This window comes from Ambystoma mexicanum, chromosome 3q, assembly GCF_040938575.1.
Source record: "Ambystoma mexicanum isolate Mex_15411 chromosome 3q, UKY_AmexF1_1, whole genome shotgun sequence".
Lineage (NCBI taxonomy): Eukaryota > Metazoa > Chordata > Amphibia > Caudata > Ambystomatidae > Ambystoma > Ambystoma mexicanum.
Window position 1 is genome coordinate 454,912,045 of NC_090926.1, and position 20,882 is coordinate 454,932,926.

Genomic DNA, 20,882 nt, shown 5'->3' on the forward strand with positions numbered 1-20,882 from the left:
ATGACCAAAAACAGAATATCAAAGAACAAGAACGTAATTTCTATGTCTGTAAATGAAATATAAAAATCAATCTACAATGCATTTTTATAAATCAGCTAAATAAACTGAAAGATAAATACATTTACCTGAAAAAATGGCTGATCTTCTTTTCCTACACTTAGAAAATCTTCAGTGAGGACACACCCTTGTTTCTCATCATTCTGGTTTCCTGAAAGGGTGTCTGTATTGCTTGGCATTTGGAACTTAATCTGACTTTTCCCAGAGTGTGTTGTTAAGCAGGCATCATGAGAATAGGTCTGTAGAAAAGCTCTGACCCCATCAATGCCCACAAACTGAGAGGCAGGAAGCGAATGGAAATTAACCCCTGATGCCCCAGAGAGCTGGGACTCCCTCCAGTGATGGAGCCTGATGGCCACAAGCAGAATGATCAGGAAAAGGAACAAGAAGGAAACAACAGCAACAGCGATCACCAGATACAGCGTGAGGTCCGACTCCATGTCTGTGGGAGCTGAAGGGTTACTGACGTCATGCAGCATTTCCGGCATACTGTCAGCCAACACTATGGTGACTGTCACTGAGGCAGAGAGTGGAGTCTGCCCATTGTCCCTCACCGACACCACCAGATAGTGTTTAATGGCGTCTTTCTCCATAATAGGGCGGCCGGTCCTGATTTCCCCAGTGTGGAGACCTACAGTAAACAGGCCCTGGTCTGTGGCCCTCAGCAGCTGGTAGGAGAGCCAGGCATTCTGCCCAGAGTCCCCATCAACAGCCACCACCTTAGTGATCAGATACCCCGGCTCAGAGGAGCGAGGAGCCATCTCCACCCCAGAGGAGCCATCCGTGGGGGCTGAGGGGTATAATATTTCAGGGGTGTTGTCATTCTGATCCAGTATATAGAATGTCACAGTGACATTACTCGCCAGAGCTGGAGAGCCGCCATCTTGGGCCTTCACTTGGATCTGAAAGTCTCTGAACTTTTCAAAGTCGAAGGACTGAAGTGCATAGATGATGCCAGATTCAGAATTAATGGAGATGTAGGAAGACAATGGAACATCCCCAATGTGTTCATCAACGATGGAGTAACTGATCCTGGCATTCTTGCCCCAATCCAAGTCTGTTGCCTTGGCAGTGAAAATGGAAGTGCCTTGAGGTATATTTTCCAGGATGTAGGCGCTGTATGACAATTGCTGAAAAACTGGTGGGTTGTCATTTTCATCAGTGATCTGAAGGCTGATTGTTTTGGTTTTAGACAGTGGGGGACTTCCATTGTCTGTGGCTGTAATTGTTATGTTATATTGTGGGACTTCCTCTCTGTCCAATATTCCATCAGTTACTAAACTGTAGTAACTCCCAACTGACTTCTTTAAATAAAATGGATGGTGAAGACTCAGAAAGCAGTCCACGTTACCATGCATTCCTGCATCTCTATCGTATACCTGCAACAGAGCTATAACTGTGCCCAGTGGACTATTTTCTGGTACCTCCTTGAGCAGAGAAGACATCGCAATCTCTGGGCTGTTATCATTCACATTCATGACCTCAATCACAACCTTGCATTTTGCTGATAAACTTCCGTCAGTTCCCCTGACTTCAAACTCATAAAATTCAGCCTCTTCAAAATCCAGATTTTCAAGCAGCGATATCTCTCCCGTATTAGAATCCAAGTCAAACTTTTGCAAAACATTGCCCTTCAACTTGTTAAAGGAATAGGTTACCTGGGAGTTTGTGCCCTGGTCGATGTCAGTAGCTCTGATGGTCCCAATAACAGATCCCTTGGGAGAGTTTTCCATCACCTGGATCTTATACACAGAATGATTGAACACGGGGGCGTTGTCATTGGCATCTATAACATTGATCTGTACCCGCACTGTGCCTGACCTGACCGGGTCGCCCCCATCAGTGGCTGTGAGGATTAAGCTGTGCACTTCCTGCTCCTCCCGGTCCAGGGATTTCTGCAGCACCAGCTCTGCAGATTTTGTGCCATCGGTTCTGTTTTTCACATCGAGGGTGAAGTGTGTATTTGCACTGAGCTGGTAGCTCTGAAGAGAATTCACCCCCACATCTGCATCGTGTGCCTCTGGCAGCTCAAATCGTGCCCCCACTGCCGTGATTTCAATTATTGGTAATGTTATTTGATCAACAACAAACGTGGGTGAATTGTCATTAATATCTTGAATTTCTACTTCCACTTCATACACTTTCATAATGCTCTCAGAAATAATCTCTACATTTATTAGGCATTTAAGTACTTGCCCACATGTCATTTCTCTATCAATCCGTTCATTGGTGTATAAACGCCCGGTATTTGCATTGAGAGTAAAATGCTGCTTCCTACCTCTGGACACGATGCGGGCTCCCCCTTCTGATAACTCCAGGGGGTCCATCCCCAGATCCAGAGCCACGTTTCCCACAAAAGAGCCTTTCTTCATTTCCTCGGGAATGGAATAACGGAGCTGCCCAGAAGCGGCTCCCCAGACTGCCAGCATTGCAGCGACGAGCAGCAGAGGAGCCCCGGGGCCGCAGCCTCTCGGTGTCCCAGCCATGGCAGGCAGTGGCGTCCCTCGGATTATCACCCACTTCAATGAACGGCTTCAGGTGTGAGAGGGACTGAACGAAGGGAAAACTTCACTGGAGCTCAGTCAGAGTCGCACTGAGATTTTCATGAAAGATTTCCACCGACCCCCCACTGCGTCTGTTATCCTTCTTTGCTGTATTTGTACCACGTGGTCTGGTGGATTGCTCCCTGCTTTTCTCTCTCTGATAGGTCAACAGCGGCGCTCAGTGTTCAAACGAGTAACTGCATCAGCAGACAAAATACATTTCCGATGCTGGATTGTCGCTGAGCTGCTTTCGCTTTGTGTGTCTCAGTAACTCGTACACGCCCTCTTATTATCTGACACGAGCAAATGTAACATCTCATTAATAGACATAGATTGTAGGCGAGGCCATAGTATGAGGTATTCATGTATTCATGTTTGATAGAACCAGGGGACCGCCCTGTCGCTTTGTAATAACAAATCTGCTGTCTTAATGAAGCATCAACAATGGGAGTGCATGGCTCCGGAGTTAAATTATGCACCCTTTTCTATTAAACATTATGAGACATTTACCAGACATATTTTACGTTGAAATGGAAAACTTAAAACGTAATTTTTATGTATTAAGTAAACCAAAAACCCCTTCCCATTTGAACCATTGGCAATGTACAAGAGTGCACATGCTGCCAGGAACATTGCTGTTGCATTTTATTGAAGAAAGCAGAAAGCAGAAAATATGAGTTTTAAACAGGAACACTTTACAAAGGACAAAGACTGACTGTAGCGATCCCATATCTGACTGTTTTGTAAGTCAACAAACCAATGTGAGAGTATGAGCAAAGAAAACAAACAAGGGGTCGTTTAAAGTGACAGCAATGCATGACTAACAAGGGAAGGGTTACGGCGAAGGGGTCACCAATTCATTATTTGGGGAGTTGGGGAAGGAGGGAGGCACCCAGAACTAGCATAAGGAGAAACTGGCAGTGAACACCCAGAATTCACCAGATGAGGAGGGGGCACCCACAACCAACCAGAAAGGAAGGGAGGTTGGAGGAAAATAAGCACCCAGGGACAGTCAGATAGGAAGGAGGAGGCGCGGGCCGGGGTGAGAAGGAACCCCAAAACAGTCCGAGAAAGAAGTGGTAGATGAAGGGCACGCAGAAAAGGCGGTGTGGAGGAGGCACCGAGTTCTGGCCAAGAAGGAACAAGGAGGGGGATTGAGAGGGTACCCAAAAGAAGCCAGAGTCAAGAAGGAGCTAGAGTGAGCAACCGGAACAAGGCAGGGAGGAATCGGAGAGCCAGGCGGGAGAGGACGCACACAGACAGCTAGAGCAGATAGGAGATGAAGGGGTGGGGGACATCCAGAACCAACCAAGCATGGAAAGGACACCCTGAACCAGGCACGGGAGGAAGGGGAAGAACATGACAGCAATTTTAGAGGCATCCCCCTGGGAGATGCTACAGGTGGCAGTAGAATACTGCCATCATCCCGGCCATCCTGTTGAAATGTCAGGGAAGGATAAGCCTAGACAACAGGAAAACACCTTCACGAGGCCACCTATGCAAAGATATCAGAGTTCTGGTAGTTGAATGGGAAGGTCAGGTAGTTATGTGTTTGCCGGGACTAATGGCAATGGTACCTGGCCCAAAAATACTTTGGTCCATGGACCTGGGCTCATGATATAACAGTGGAGCAGGAAGATGGAAGGGCTTGTTCCCGAAGTCCGGAGCAATTGAGTGGCACATAGATGGAGCGGGGGATAGGTGCATGCAGATTACATTCAGTGACTCTCTTCTGGGTCTCAGATCAGGTGGTCCTATGTTCGGCAGGGACCAATAAGCAAGCTCCGTGACCTGCAAAGGCTACTGCTCGACTGCTCTGACCGTTCCCTCCATCTTATTACTGGACAGCAATAACGCTTTGTGCATTACTGCACCCTCATTTGGAAAGGTCAGAGTTGAGTAAATGAGCTTCAGGAATTGACAGGGATGTATACGACAATACATTAATGGCCCTATATTGGCACATTTTCTCTTTTCGTCAAGATTAACAGTGACCAGGCCAAGACACACATGCAGACTTGGTGACAAAAGGGGAACACATCGTCATTCCATGGTGCCCTGAAGCCCCAGGTTGTGTTGTGGGAGGGGTATATTTCTCAGGGCACCACATACTGTAGAGGCGTTTCAGTGTTGGTATATCGCTAATTCACTCAAAGACCCTCAGTCTCAGCTCATATGTCCCCTGTTCTAGGACTGGGTTCTGGACCCGCCCATCAGCTGAAACTGAACGAAGCCAGTTTCATTCACCCGGAAACAGTGATCTCCCATAAAATATTGACACACAGAAGTATCAGGGTAAGTTCTTAGGAACTTTCATGTCAATAACAGACAGTGCATTGAAACCTCTTACAGGCCTGAAACTAAATAGCTGCAGACCAGGGACCCCCATCCAGACCATTTTCACTGTGTGTGCAATCAGCAGGTGTAGCCAGACCGAGCCAAGAAGTCTGGTTTAGGCTCACAAATGAATCAAGAGAACATACCTCCAGTATGGATGCCCCGCCCTCGCCAAAGCTGCAGGGCACTGCAGCATCTTAGGTTATTTTATTTAATCATTATAAGTGCCCTGATAAGCCATGATTGCCCGTCCAGAGGATCTTGCAAAATTCTTGTGTCACATGTCAGGAAGGCATTTGAAAAGAGGGATTCTGATTGGTGCAGTGTAAAATCAGTTTGAGTTAGTACTGGAGAAAGGGATCTGCCAGCAAGCGACAAGCTAGAAGATTTAAAATCAAGAGACCCAGCAGTGGCACAAGCTCAACCCATGAACCATACCTGCAGCAGGGACTTGGAGGAAGAATAAGGTAAAGGGACCCAAAGATTCATACACGGTCTTCCACTGGAGTGGCCATCATGCCCAGTTATCTGTCCACCCTTAAGACTGCATTGTTGCAAGGACGAGTCCTGACCAATCTTTGGGACACCTCTTCATGCAAACAGCACATTGACAATCTTAGCAATACTTTTAGATTTGAGATGTTTAATTAATATATTCTCTAGAAATTACATCCCATTATCCTTATAATAGCTTACTATTACGGCAAAGCTAAGACTATAATCATGGACTGTGTAAGGACAGAGGCCTAAAGTGTACATGGCTTTTTTACATGTGAATGGGGGAGGAAAGGGTGTCCTGATTCTGTCCTATGTATACTCTTCTAAAGCATTACTGTCCCACCCTGTGAGCTTTATGGGAATTGTTTTGCCCAGAAGCCCATTTTATGGGTGTGAACCAAAGTCAGGGGCACATAATGATAGCTCATGGCACATAACTCCCATATTTCTCACTGAGATGAAACATACCTCGGCTGTGGGGCATGGTGCGAGGAGTGCAGCCAAGAATGCAGAGAATGAGGACAACAAGTCATAAGAACAGTCAAATATGAAGCTGGACAATGGAGGCTAGCAGGGTCAGTCTGTTGTCGCTTTCAATGATGAGTCAAGGGACAGGGTCACATTCTGGGTGGTCTTGAAAACAATGTGCACTGAGGAGGAGCCAGGAGATCGGGATGGTGAAAGGCATGGAAGACGCATCACAGAAGAAGTGTTACCATGAAGGTTAATGCAGGAAAGGGGGATTGATGCTGTAGGCCGCCAGTGTGTCAAGGAGAATCCTGGGATCTATCAGGATAATTCGTTGGGCACAATTCATTGTGTGCAAGCGGGATTTTTGATCTGATAATTATGTATTGCAAAATGAAACCTATATAGAACACATCTGATCCACAATCAGGCTGATATTGTTGGCACTCCTCATACACACAAACAACAAACAAAATGCAGTTTCGGAAATTTAAAAAAACATGAATGTTCATACAAATTACCAAAATAAGCAGCAGTCATGTCTGTCCCATCCAATAACTGCAACCGTAAACGATCCATGCTTCCTCAAAGTCACCAATTTTCAGCTTCTTGTGAAGGACATCAATACATGGAATGTTACTTTCATGACGGGAGACAGGCGTAGCGTAGTCAGGCCTGCACCCCTCTCTGATTTTAGGCTTCCTAGAATATGTGTGCTTTCTAAGAATGTACTTCTTAACAGGTGATGTCCAACTGTGAGTCCAGAGTTGATGCTTTGAAGAGGGTGACTGTACATTGAATTGATCCTAATGAATTGGATGTTCACCAACTGCCATTTCATCATGTGCCTTTTCGTGTGCTAATATTGGCGCTCTAATGTTTCACCTTCTATGTGTGCTGAGGGTAGGTGTGATCAGGTGTATTATTATGCAGTATGCCTTTTGGTTTTGGATAGTTTAGGGCGCTCATTAGCTCCCCCTGTGGGAGTGAAGTTTGTTATGATGGAGGCAAGTATGGATCCTGAGTTTTAGTTGCCTCGGTATGCAGCCCTTTTAAGGCAGCCATTTGGTATTATCCACGTTGGCATAGGTTTTTTAGGGTCAGATAGTGGGCATGCACTGTCCTGGTTCTATCACCGACCACACTTGACTATTTCTGGCCATTGCCAAATATGGTCTACCATTGAGGCCAATTTTTGCCAAAAATGATCTAACACTGTCAAGTATTGATGGCCATCACCAAACATCGACATATATAGCTGACCATTATCAAACATTGCCCACCATCACTGACCTTCATCAAACATGCTCTTCAATGATCGACCATCGCCAACCCTGCTCGACCATCACCAACCACAGGGAACACTAGTCAACGATTTTAAGGCACCACAACTGAGGTCACCTGACCAGTATCTGTACCTGGAACCTGGGAGAGGGACTGCTCCACCAAATCTATTCCCATTAGCAAAAGCAAAACTATTGGCTTTGACAATGCCTTTTTTTGATCACAGTACTGCATGTAAGTATGGCATATATCAATTCTCAGGTCAGCATGATGCAGGTTTTGTGTGGGCACACAGGCCATCCCTTTAATCCACCGTGTATAATTCAATCAACTACCTCAACAAGTTGGACTCAAGTGACATGAAGTTGTAACCTGTGAAACAATCATTATGGGTTTCCATGGAAAACAGACTATGGTAACCCACACACACTACCCCTTACATCTCTGCATCCAACCATCTTTTCGGCCAATGTCTGGCTTCTGCTGTCAACATACACAGCTGGTGCATGCAGAATCCACAATTGAAATGCTTGTCGGTCTCCGGTGCAGCTATTAAATCTGCTGTCCCCTATACTACCCAGGGACAGACCATAAAGCCATTTTGGGCCTCATTGAGTGTAGGCCTGCAAGGAAACAGGGGTGGGTTAGTTGTTGGTGGGCTATATGGGAAGGGTGATGCAAATGCTGTCATGTTCATGCATGTAGGCTGGAAATACCAGAGTCCTGAGTACTAGGGGGGTCCTATGAAGTGTGTGGCTGTGACATTTGTGTATATGTTTTATCCAGAAGGGGAAGACCCACACCCATCACATAGGAGTCAGTGCTGTGAGAAAGTACGTCGCTGGCATGTGGCGGTGTGTGATAGAGGTAGAGATTTGAGCTGTGGCATTGCTATGCCAGTTTGCTATTCTGTAGGCAGATCACTGCCATGTGCGAGGATTACCTGTGCAAGCAGTGTAAGGCGGTAGGAGAAGGAGATGTGAATCGGTTAGTGGCGTAACAGAATGGGAAGAGTTAGAGAGGACTCCTATCACTTTCTGGCTTGAAAGAACCTTCGTGGGTGCAGACACTTGTTCAATCGGGCCTGGTGATTTAGATGAACTGTTGCCCATCAGTATAAAGAATGATTAACATTCCGGTTGGCCCTGAAAATAGCAACCTATCAGCCACTTTCTCTCCCTAAAATCAAGCAAATACTACCCCCCAGAAATATTCCTCATATAAAACAGAAAACAAATGTTATATACAGTATGCTCCGATCAGTGGTAGCAGCAGGGCAATGCCATGATTACTACTCGTATTACTCCCTGCTCTGAAGAGGAACTTTAAGGTAAAAACACACATTTGAATCCCCTTGAAATGGTAGGTGAAATGAAGTATGGTTTGCAAAAATAAATCTGTTTTAGAGTTGAAATATATTTTTACTCGCCTAAAAACATAGTTATTGAGAATAGGAATTACATTTTGTACTCCCCAAAAAATCATTTTACTTACTGCCATAAAAAAAACAATAGGACGCACATTAATCCCACTGGCTCTTTTTAATGGGGGGCACCATGGGTCGGACCCCAATGATCCGCATGTGGCATTCAGTGAAGGTTGTTATGCAATTAGACTAAACAGGTGCCTATTCTTGGGACCCTTGGCAACCAATCAGGACGCATAGCTTCCAGGCAATATTTGCTGGAGAAGCCATGGATTCTCGGGGGTGTCAGGATTTCATGCACTAGCTGAGTGCTGGAGCCGTCTGCACCCTCGCACCCTTGTCGACTCATCCTAATACTCTCGCCATTCCCCTCCTACCTTTTGCGGGCACTATTAAGGTGATTTCTCTATCCGCTCCATTCCGCCCATGCATGCACTGCTCGCCCATCCCTGAGCCCCTCCTCTCCTTGCTGCCTGTTCCCCAGCGCACACACACACAAGAGACTCTGGTGCCATGCAACCAAGGGGCGGTTACTTTGCTTGGTAGTCATGTCACACTGGCCCCAAATAGTTATTTTTCTAGTTGTCAGCGTACAGCCTTCCCTGCCAGTAGGATCCAGCCCTGCGTCAGGTTGCTAGCAGCATTATTACCTACAGCTGATGGGCAATTTGGGATCTTATGATTGCTCTGGCCGGGCCGATGAGTCAAGATTCCGTGCTCATAAAGTCCTTACTCTTGTGCAGCAGCGGGCAATATTGCTTACATATGGTCATTAGTTAGGAATCTAATGCATTTTAAAATGGTTCAGTAATATTCTTCTAAAGGGGAGGCAATCAACTGATACCAAAGTAAACAACCGCTAATGCAACAAATAGATGAAAGGTTGATAACTAACATATGCAAACAGTCCCAGGGAACACAGGACAAGAAGTGATGTACATGAAAAGGGACCAGAAAAGTAATATACACACACACACACACACACACACACACACACACACTCTGCATGATTAAAAAGAAATGTTCATTCATTGGAATGATGGGTTTGTCCAAAGCTAAAGAGACAAGAACGAGTACCTATTATGCCAACCATCCAGTCACTAATGTTTACATGTGTTTAACTTAATACAAAAACATAACTTTCAGAACTCTTTAATTCATCATCTATTGTTGATTCTAAATTAATGGTGGCGGTAATAGGTTACTTTCTACACAGAGGAATAATACATCTTCAGAAAACATAAACAAATAAACGAATAAAGCTACTAACCACACTGGAAACACATTTTGAGCTAGAATACATTTATTTTATACATAACCAAGAGCTAGTGTGATGAATCAGAGGTGATTATCCCAAACATCCTGGGGCCTGGTACCCTTATCATGTGGTCAGGGAAAGGTTGACGCTTCTCGATCCTGACCCTGGGGGTGATGTTCTGCAGGAGGATCACATGGGAGGGGACTTAGGTCAGGAGAATAAAGAAAACCCGCTAACCAACTTCCCTAGTGATCCAACGGTTTTACCGGCCTATTGCAAAATTGAAGCCTTTGCTATAAAAACAAATTAGAATATTAGGGACTTAAAGTCCCATAATGCTCTAGGTACTAGGTCGAGGAAGAGGGGCTCAGAGGTACAGAACTGCAGTGTGCAGTCTAGTGGTTCTAATGACCCATACTTGAGTGGGACAACATTTTAAAGCCTCTTCAGGTGCAGAATATTAGAAGAAGAATACGTAGCAGTAGCCAGCAGCCGTGTGAGAAGCAGAGGCAGAGAAAAGAAGACGCCAGAGCCGCCGCTCTGTTAGCAGCTGATTGCGGTGCCGAGCGAGTCATAGGAGTCGGGAACATGAACTGCAGAGGTCGCACAGCAGGGCGTGGTGCTGTGACAGGTTATTCCGTGGGAGAGAGAAGCTCTTCTCATGCTGTGTCATACTCCGGTGGCTGGCGTGCACCAGAGTATACAAGGAGCAAATCAGGCTCCCTTTTTGAGAAGCGCAGGCCACAGGAGTGTGACCGGAGCTGTCAGACGCCCATGATCTGACAAGTGAGGAAGAAGTTGCTGCAGCAGCAAGTTGAGCGGACACACAGGGAGAGACTGGTGAGTTGGCCTTTGTTAGGTGACTAGTGGGCGCTCCGCAATAGACTGGTGGCAAGCCTTTTGAATACCGGACTAATCAAAGAAAGCATTTGTGCTGTGATACGCATATTGAGAGAAAGCAAAAGGAGAAAGCTTGCAACCATTATTGCCAAAGTAAAAGGGGGCAATATTTAAGACATATTGTAACTATCATTGCCAAAGTAAAGAGGGGGCAATATGTAAACCAAATTGTAACCATCATTGGCAAAGTAAAGAGGGAGCAATATGTAAACCAAATTGTAACCATCATTGGCAAAGTAAAGAGGGAGCAATATTTGGACAAGATTGTAACCCTCATTGCAAAGTAAAAAGGAGGAAATATTTGAGCAAGGTAACAACCAGCATTGCCTAAACCAAAGAAAGGCAATTATAACTAAAAGGGGAAACAACTTTCCTAGAGAGAGAAGGTTGAATAAGATACATTACCAGCAGTTAATTGGTGTGCTAGTAGGAACTGAAAGGTGGCAGGAGATAAGCCCTCTTTGTAGAAAGTAACACGGGAAAGAGGAACATAACCTGCAATACATATGGCAAACAAATCAATGGAACAAACACAATCAATGTGTATAAGTACCCCTGTGCAAGAAGATGTGAATCTCAATGTTGTTGAAAGTCAAATACTTTTCTAAAGTTTGAAGTCAGCCTCACCACAGAGTACTTGTAGTAGCTGTAGGGGTTTTATGCTGGCAGGCGTGTATACCAGGAAAGGGATTATTAGTGGTGGTCCTGGCAGGCTAGTGGACCAGGAAGAATACATTGAAGTACTGCACTGTAGTGGAAGGCTGTGGTGGCAAGAATGTGGCAAATCCACTAATGTGTCATGATGAACTGTGATAAAACCATCCTGGCAAAACATTACTGTTTATGAAGAAATGTGAAAGTAGTTTTCTTGAAAGAGGAGAGGTTATATTATATTCACTAGAAGTGAGAAGACACAGGCCCTCATTACAACACCGGCGGTAACCAATGGCACTATTAGCACCATGGTTGCTGCCGGTATTGTAACGAGTCCACCATGGTGCAATGGGGAATTACCACCCCATTCCAAGGTTGGCGGGGCGGTAATTCCCCATGCACCATTGGCCCTTCCCCATTCCCATTTTTGCCCCATAGGGCTCAATGGGAATGGGGAAAGCGGTAATGACGGTACCGCAAATTGCGGTACCATAATTACCTTCAAGGTCCCTTTGCGGGTCCCTACTTTAACGGCTGGTCAAGACCAACCGTTAAGGTCGGGAGCCGCAAAGGGGCCTCGTAATTAGGCGCTAAGGGGTTACCGGCGCCGCAGCCTTTTACGGCGCCGTTAACCCCTTAGCGCCTAATTCGTAATGACCCCCACAGACTTTTTGGTTTATCAAGCAAGAGCTTGTCGAAACATTGGACAATCATTTTTGAAGAGTGATAAATCTTGTTTAGCAATAAGATAATCCAAGTCTGGCCTTGCAAATTGTTAAAGGTCCTACTACACCTGTAGGGTGAGTTCCTTAGTTTACATACTCAACCGAAGAGAACTGCACTCGCTCCAAAGAGACTGGTGACAAAATATTTACCAGTGATTTGGTGCAATGTTGTCAAGCATGCACAGTGAAACTTGCATTTGCCATTTACTGCAAACAGAGGGCAGTAAATGGAAAATAACCTTTCTAACATCCCCATACTCGTCAGCAAGGTCCAGTATCATGAAAATGGCACTCGCCCTTCATAAAAACTACTCTGCATTGCTAGTGCGCTAGTAGATTTTGAGAGCCCTGCAAGTGGCAAGTGAATGACATATGGAGTAAAAACGACTTTATGTTGCATTTAAAACAGTACTTGGCTACTGACAGGAACTTTCTTGTTTGGAACTTTAATTTGGAAAATCCTGTATTAATCTTGGGGAGGGGAATCCGAATCTTGTTACAAGGATACATGGTTATAACGTTTAAGTTTGAATATAACTGTTATTTTGTTGAGTTTGGACAGCCATATGATACCTGTACGTTTTTGCTGTATGTATAAGTGTGAGGGACCTTTTGATATTAAAGTGTTTTCCTTTAGTCTGAGTTTGACAGTTAAATCCCTGTTAAATTAGGGAAAACAAGGCATGTATCACACCCTTATTATTTAATAAGATTGATGTTTGTGAAAAAACTCTATCTACTTGTCCGCCTCACATGTCTGCTTGTCGGCTTGGACGACACTAATAGCAAGCGGTCAGGAAATGTAAAATAACATTCATTTTTTTGTTGTTGACAGTTGACATCCAGGCTGACCATGTTCAATACCAACGTTACAAATAAATGTCAAGATGCAAAATACTAGCCGTCAATAAAAGTCACTTGCCACCTCAGTTCTATCCATACAGACAGTGAATCATTTGTTACTCGCCAAGAGTCAATTATCACTAACCAATGGCTAGCGGCAAGTGCACATCATGAACCATTACAACTGACTCGATACCTGGAATTATGATTTCAGGAGCTTCTGCTGTCAGGAGTGAGAATGCTGCAAACACAGAAATCCGCTGCATGCATTTCATAACAGAATACGCTCAGGAACTCCGGCAAATAATACATGCTATGTGGCATAAAAACAGCTATTGCATGTAGACTCTGGTACTAAATTAAATGAAGTGCATTCACTTGATGCACTGAAGCCAGACACTTTCCCTCACCTGTGCTCTCAAGAGGGCACTCTGTGTTTCCTACATTTCTCCTTGACTTTGATTCCGAATCACTGGTTCAGAAGGCATGGATGGATGCTTCCGAGAAACCATATCACTGGCTAGCTGTTAATACAGAATCTCGGGTAGTTAGTCTTGAACCTGCTCCGCTGGTCACTGCTATTAGAAAAAGGAGTTTGATTTGCAGTTGAAAATATCTGCTGCAAGTAACCATGCGAGAAAGGACCCAATGCCCCACAAGACCTATAATTGCATGGATTTAAGCAAAACACGATGACACTGCGCAGAATAGGTTAACTATTGCTAATGCGCTCTGAATAGATAGGACAGTATGTCGTCCTCGAAGTGAATTAAGTTCTCCAGCAACCTCTTATAAGACCACCAATGGGGTAGAGTAGTGCTTTGAATATTATATTGGTCAACCTTTTGGCATAACTCCAAGTCCAGGAGAACCAGGTCCAGGAGAACTTAATTAGCTTTGAGGACGACATACTGTTCTTTCTATTCAGAGCGTATTAGCAGGTTATTCATTGAGCCAACAGGCATTTATCCAGTCACTTCAACTCTATGCCCGGAATAAATCTGTGAGGTTGAAACACGTGTTGGCTGTTTTTCCCTTTAAGTTGATTAAATATCTCTCTATAAAAGTTAACCTATCCTGCGCAGTTTGATCGTGTTTTGCTTACATATCTGTCTAAATGTTACTCGATAGACCCAGGGCAAAAATCAGAAAAACACTTCAAAAGGAAATCCTAAAACTGAACATGTTTGTACAGAGTGAAGAGACAGCCTTGTCGCCTCTCGCTCACAATGTTATAATATTACTTGTAGCTAGCATAATAACCAAATGAAACATAGCATACCTTTGGATTTATTATGGAAGGGCAAATGTTTGTTCCATCTTTGAATATCAGAGGTCTTGTTTTTTTCCCCCCAAATTTTCAAAGATGTTACCATTGTAATTATTTACTTTTAGTTCAAAGTGGGGCTACCAAACGTAAATAAAAACGAAAATAGACCTTTCTGAAATTCTAACATTTTTAGATTAAAAGAAATGGAATATTTATTGGGTGGACACAAGCTAAGAAATTTAAGTTGGGGTGAGTGGGATGCATGGCAATAAAGCCCAAACTCTCAAAAAGCCAAACCACCCTTCTTTATTGTATGAGATAATACTTGATTAGGTATCTGACCATTCTTCCTCATTCATATAAAATGCAAGAATTTAGTTTGTCAAATAACAAATAAAGTTAGAGGAACATACATCAAGAGCTATAGTGGTGCATGGGGCGTTTCGGGAGAAGACACATCTCAACCACAATCACGTGGATCACCAATACCAGGACGAGTCTTATACATTTTTACAGCAATTAATAATTTCAAACAATGTTTTCTCATGATTATATTTCTCAGTGTTACAATTTATCTGTGCTTTGCTGCTAAAAATACTGACAATCACATTATGAGGGAAAGTGTTTACTGGCTGGAGGCTACAATACATCCTCTTCGTTTTTTGTATCATTCACATACCAACTAGCAATCTTCCCAAATGTTCCTAAGCTGTTCACAAACTCAGGAATAGACTTTGACTGATGTTTTGTAATATTTAACTTCTAACCCAAATACAACAGCTTTGAGGGAACTAAAAGTAAGGAAACGGAGAAAAAGACCAGATTACACCATATGCCCTAGGTTTATTAGTTGACTAAAGGAGTGACGTTAACGGGTGAACTTGTTTTACCCCCCACCCAATGTCTATTTGTCATTGTAAAATATGTGTGTTCATAATGCAAGCTTTTGTCTCATTATACATTTCTCGTATCCTTGTAAATCTGGTTGAACTCAAAGCTATGACGGGCCTGCCCACAAGAAAATTCTAGGCCCATTGGTCAAATGCATTCACTGCATCAATGAAAAATAATGCTAGTTTTACCGGGTGCAATATAGCCCAATCTATTATCATGAAAACACTGGGAGCAGGCTTGTGAAGTTGCACCTCAGAGTTTATTCATTTCTCAACCTAGAATTGGGACCAACTAAAGCTGAGATGGACTTTGCTATAAACCTAGAAAATCATACATAATGTAATGTTAAGTATTGACATAAATACAAAAAGCGTTATACTTAAAATGTTAACAAAAGAAGGTATTTAATTCCCAGATGTCATCACGACTGCATTATTGCCTACGAAGACTTGGTTGCATTTCCATTGTTTGTTTAGGGTTAACATTTTGAATCACTGAGCAGAGATCTATGAACGTGTGTATTATACATGTCTAAGAGTCAAACATTAAGTCATTGAAACACATTTTGTGATATGAGCTAGATGGCCCTCAAACCTCCACATTTGTAAATAACACACTTGGTATGAAACTGATTAAACAAATGGATGCTAAAATACCAGAGACTCATATCATCACGGCACTGTAAAGCTATCTCACCTGGTTAAATATCTCATTGCTGGTGGTGGCTCCAAGAGACTCATTTCCAATCCCAGAATCGTTTGCTGAGCACAGAATATCTGTTGAAACCTCCTGACTTGGCTTGAGAAAAGTGAACTCATTCTGCCCAGAATCCTGGGCCACGGCGACCTCATAAGAGTAGGGCAGTGGCAGAGTCCCATTTTGGTAATTGGAAGTGAACCGCGGGTCAATGTGTGGATAAAGGGCAGGATTTAGAGACTCAAATATCTTCAGCTTCTTTGGTTCCCTACATTTGGATATTATCAAAAGCATCAGAGTTAAAATGAATAAACACGAAATTAAAGCTAAAGCTATAACTAAGTAAACTTTTAAATTGGATTGATTGTCTGAGGTGTGTGATTGGTTGCTCAGCTCAGGGAGCGCCTCCTGCATGTTTTCTGCAAACACCATGTTCAGGGACACGGTGGCTGATAGAGGAGGCTGCCCGTTGTCCTTCACTAAGATGACCACTTTCTGCTTGAGAAGATCCTTCTCCAGGAAGGCTCTTGATGTCCTGATTTCTCCAGAATGGAGCCCAATCTTAAAGAGTGGAGACTCCGAGGCTTGAAGCAGATGATAGGATAACCAGGAGTTGTGTCTAGAATCAGCATCCACGGCCACAACCTTTGTTATGAGGTAACCTTGATCAGAGGATGGAGGCACCATCTCAAACAGGACTGAGCCATCAGGTCCAAGTGCTGGGTAGAGGATTTCTGGAGGGTTATCATTCTGATCCACTATAAATACCTTCACAGTGACATTACTGCTGAGAGGAGGAGAGCCAGAGTCCTGAGCCTTCACCTGGAACTCAAACTCCCTGAGCTGCTCATAGTCATAGGAGCGCTGGGCGTAGATGACACCCGTCTGGGAGTTAATGGAGATGTAGGAGGACAGGCGGACTTTGTCCATGTGATTAAATATTGAATAAGTGATACAAGCGTTTTGATCCAAATCTAAATCAGATGCAATCGCCTGGTAAATCGAAGCACCTGGTGGATTGTTCTCTGAGACATAGACCTGATAAGATATTTTATCAAACACTGGGGAGTTATCGTTTACGTCAGATAATTGTAACCGGATGGTTCGGCTACTTGTTAGCGGAGGTGACCCCTTGTCTGTGGCTGTGACTGTGAGATTGTACTCAGGAACAGTTTCCCTGTCCAGAGTGCTTGTAAATACAAGTTTGTAAAACTTATCAGAAGATGATATTAGTTTAAAAGGCAAATGTTCTTGAATATGACACACAACCTGGCTGTTATCTCCTGAATCTTGGTCATCAACATTGATAAGTGCTATCACTGTATCCGGTGGTGAGTTTTCGGGGACAAGACTGCTTATTGATGTAAAAGTTATCTTGGGGGCATTATCATTTTCATCAATGATCTCTATGAGCACCCTACAGTGAGAAACATGTCCCCCGCCATCCTTTGCTTCGACTGACATTTTGTAAGTATTTGTCTTTTCAAAATCCAGAGGCCCCTTAACCCTAATTTCGCCAGTGTCCGGGTCCAAGCTGAAGGTGTTCAGAGCACTGTCTGCTATGCTGCTGAAAGAGTAGGTGACCCTTGCATTGGAGCCTTCGTCGCTGTCTGTGGCTCTCACCTGCAGCACCAGTGAGTTATTTGCTGCTCGTTCGCTGACGGTGGCCTTATAGATCTGTTGACTAAACACTGGGAAGTTGTCATTGGCATCAAGCACCTTAATATTAATGTCCACAGTGCTGGATCTGACTGGATCTCCCCCATCACAGGCGGTCAGGATCAGGTGGTGGTGACTTTCTTTTTCTCGATCTAAAACCTTCCCCAGCACTAATTCGGCAGATTTGTAGCCATCACTACTCTCTGTTACCTCTAGTTGAAAGTGAGGGTTGGGGCTCAGCTTGTAGCCCTGCAGGGCATTGATGCCAATATCGGGATCTCTGGCATTTCCGAGCGAAATGCGGGCTCCTGGCAGCGTGGTTTCAACAACATCTAAATCAACAACATTCTTCAAAAAAGTCGGGGTGTTGTCATTTATATCCTGGATAAGTATTTCAACATGAAACACATTCAAGGGGTTCTCGACAACCGCCTGGAATTTAATGGCACAGCTGGGGGCCTCCCCACACATCTCCTCTCTGTCTATTCTGTCACTCACGTGCAGGGTCCCGGTGTCCGCGTTTAATTTGAAATATTGATTCTCAGCAGCAGAAACAACACGGAATTTCCTGTCAGGCAAATGCCTCGAGTTTAACCCCAAATCCTTGGCAGGGTTTCCCACAATGGACCCTCTCTTCATTTCTTCAGGAATTGAATATTGTATCTGTGCAGAAACAGCAGCACAGAGGCAGCAACACAACAAAGAAAGCAGCACTTGTCGTCTCCCCCTCAGCACAGCTCCTGCGAGGAAGGCTCCCTCTCCAGCCATGACCAGAGCTGCTCAGTCCCGTTGTTATCTTCAGAAAGCCACGTTTTGCGTGTGAGTATTCCAATACAAAAGGCGATGCAAAAATATCCAGCCACAAGATGTTTGTCCCAGGAAATGAACCGGGGAGCTTTTTGCTTGAATGGCACCGTTTAGAAAACCCCTCCCTGTCGTGTATGTGCTGCCCTAATCTGCAATATGATTGGTGGTTGCTCTTCAATGGGCCGCAGGGTAGGCTCTCCTTTGACAACAGCGGCACCTTGTGGATAAACGTGAAAACTAACACGGAGCAACGTGAGAAACATGAAACAAAAACAAACACTTCCAAAACGTTACACATTAATATCATATGGATGCGAAGCAAACTGCTGATCATGGAAAGACGAGAGTGTATACAATGTATCCTTCCAGTAGCAATAACTAAAGCACGGGCCCTCTTAAAAGTATTCGAAACGGGCTGTTTTTGGACCATTTCATTCACACCTCATTAAATAGTAATTAAATGAATGACACTCCGCGCCAAACGTTTAAGATATATGTTCTAATGATGAGAGTGTGCTTGCACGTGGGAGGCAATTGATAGGAAAGTGACCACATGAGGATTTTTGGTGTGCTTTGAAAATGTGGCTTATATGCTATGAAGCTGATTTTCACTGAGCCATAACAAACAAAATGTGTGAAAACAATGTGTAAGCCTACTACGAATGTTAAGTTACGGCTCTTTTTCATTTACTATTATGGTGACGGGGGGCGTAAGTTACAATTCATCGTCCTCCTTCCTCGCCGCCATAAAAATACTCTAGACATGTGCACAAACATGTATTTTCATGCTGCCACAAAAGCAGTGGATTCCTATGGAGTCCATCTGCATATTGCAACTGCAAAAAGCAGGCCCGACTCAATAGGAATCCAATAGGAATCCATTGTAAACGTTGCGTACATGGTCGGCAGCGTTTACTCAGTCTGCACGGCAGAGAGCAAAAGGGTGGCTTACAAGCTTGCACGCCACTCCCATGAACATTTTTAAAACTGAATGCAGGGGACTTGTCTAAGCAAAAGTGTAAATGTAGCAAGTCCCCTCCGTGCAATTTATGGGGAACTCGGAAATAAGCTCCTATGTGGGTTGTGGCCAAGTCAGGAGAGTGCAACACTGGGTGAAAATACCTGGAGTAAACGGTTTACACCATGTTTTACACCTGTTTTGCACTTTGATGGATTTTAAAAGATCTTTCAGGAGGAGTGAGGGTACTGAGCAGAATGACCATTTCCGCCTGCCTTTTCCGCTCCACCTGCAAAGCCACCTCATTTTACACCGGCAGGACATTTTCATGCTGGTATTATATAGATTCTGGTGAAAATCAGCCTGTTGTTTGCACCTGCTAAAAGAGGAGAGATTCTGTTGAAAGGCATTATACATTTTGCCTGCTATGCATAAATGGCAGGTAGAATTTATACTTTTTGTAAAACGGAGTGCACAAAATAACAGGCGTTAAGGACATTTAACCTGTTTTAACACCTTTTTTTAGACTTGGTCATCGAAATGAACACAATTACACCTGAGTGTACCTACGTGCAAACGTTAGTGTTTACGTCCATGCCATTATCCGTTATTGCACCACCGGAGAAGCAACTAGACCAGCTGGTGCATGGAGCAGAGCCTGATCTTATCTCTGGGATTGACAGTCCGTGTAAAGGTAGCAGGCACCCCTCGCCCGCTAGGGGGCAAGATTAATGGGGAATCATCAATGCATTTGCAAGATCTTTGAGGACTATTTGGCTGACTTTAAACACCAAATCTTTGACAGAGTGGCAGTGGATGGGCTTGAGCTGAAGATTCCGAGCCATGTTTCAAGAGCTGCTTCTACGATTATCTTACAAATTAATATAATGGGGGGAGAGAAAAATGCAGACAGTGAAATGTTAAGATATATAGACAGTTGAAGAGACAGGGTGGCACTTAGCAACATTCTAAAAGCCCAGCTACAGGTTTAATCTTGTCCGGAGTGAACTTACAAGCATGATGCACAATTCGAATGTCACTTCCAAACGATGTGCCAGTCTTAGTTTTTAATGTATGGTCCATGTTTTACTTCGGCATCAGGCCACCCTGATACCCAGAATGGACTGGTGCTTGAGTCTGGGACCAGTGCAGACATCATGATCAAGACAAAGGGCCTCATTCCGAGTATGGCGGTAAGGGATAGCGGCCACCGCTAACGAGAGCGGTGGCGGTAATCCCTTACCGCCATACTCCGAGTTCCCTTAGCGCCATGGTGCTTTTAACACCTGCTTTTAGCAGGCGTTAAATACCATGGCGCTAAGGGACCTTGATGTTAATTACGCCACCGTAATTTACGGTGGCGTAATTGACGCCTTCCCCACTCCCATTATGCCCTATGGGGCAAGAATGGGAATGGGGAAGGGTAAATGGGGATTGGGGAATTACCGCCCCGCCAACCTTGGAATGGGGCGGTAATTCCGCCAACCACCAAGGCGCTGCCGGTCCGGGTACGGCGTCAACCAAGGCGTTAATAGCGCCATTGGTTAGCGCCGTACTCGGAATGAGGCCCAAAGTGCTGCTGTCACTGTACACTGCTTCGATCGC

The 20,882-nt window shown here is 44.3% G+C and overlaps 1 protein-coding gene across 23 annotated transcripts in view; it reads right to left on the minus strand.

The window, feature by feature from the left end:
• Positions 1 to 20,882, minus strand: part of LOC138582666 (protocadherin gamma-C3-like) — a 1,158,828-nt gene that overhangs the window by 540,024 nt on the left and 597,922 nt on the right. The window contains exon 1 of one of the 23 annotated variants that reach the window (XM_069654151.1): positions 15,854 to 18,411. The exons of 21 other annotated variants lie outside the window; for them this stretch is intronic. In XM_069654151.1, coding sequence (XP_069510252.1) covers positions 15,854 to 18,280 — 2,427 coding nt within the window. In that variant the 5' untranslated portion in view covers positions 18,281 to 18,411. Of the gene's footprint in view, positions 1 to 125; positions 2,663 to 15,853; positions 18,412 to 20,882 lie in introns of those variants that run through there. One more of the 23 variants, XM_069654175.1, reaches the window with a different exon arrangement.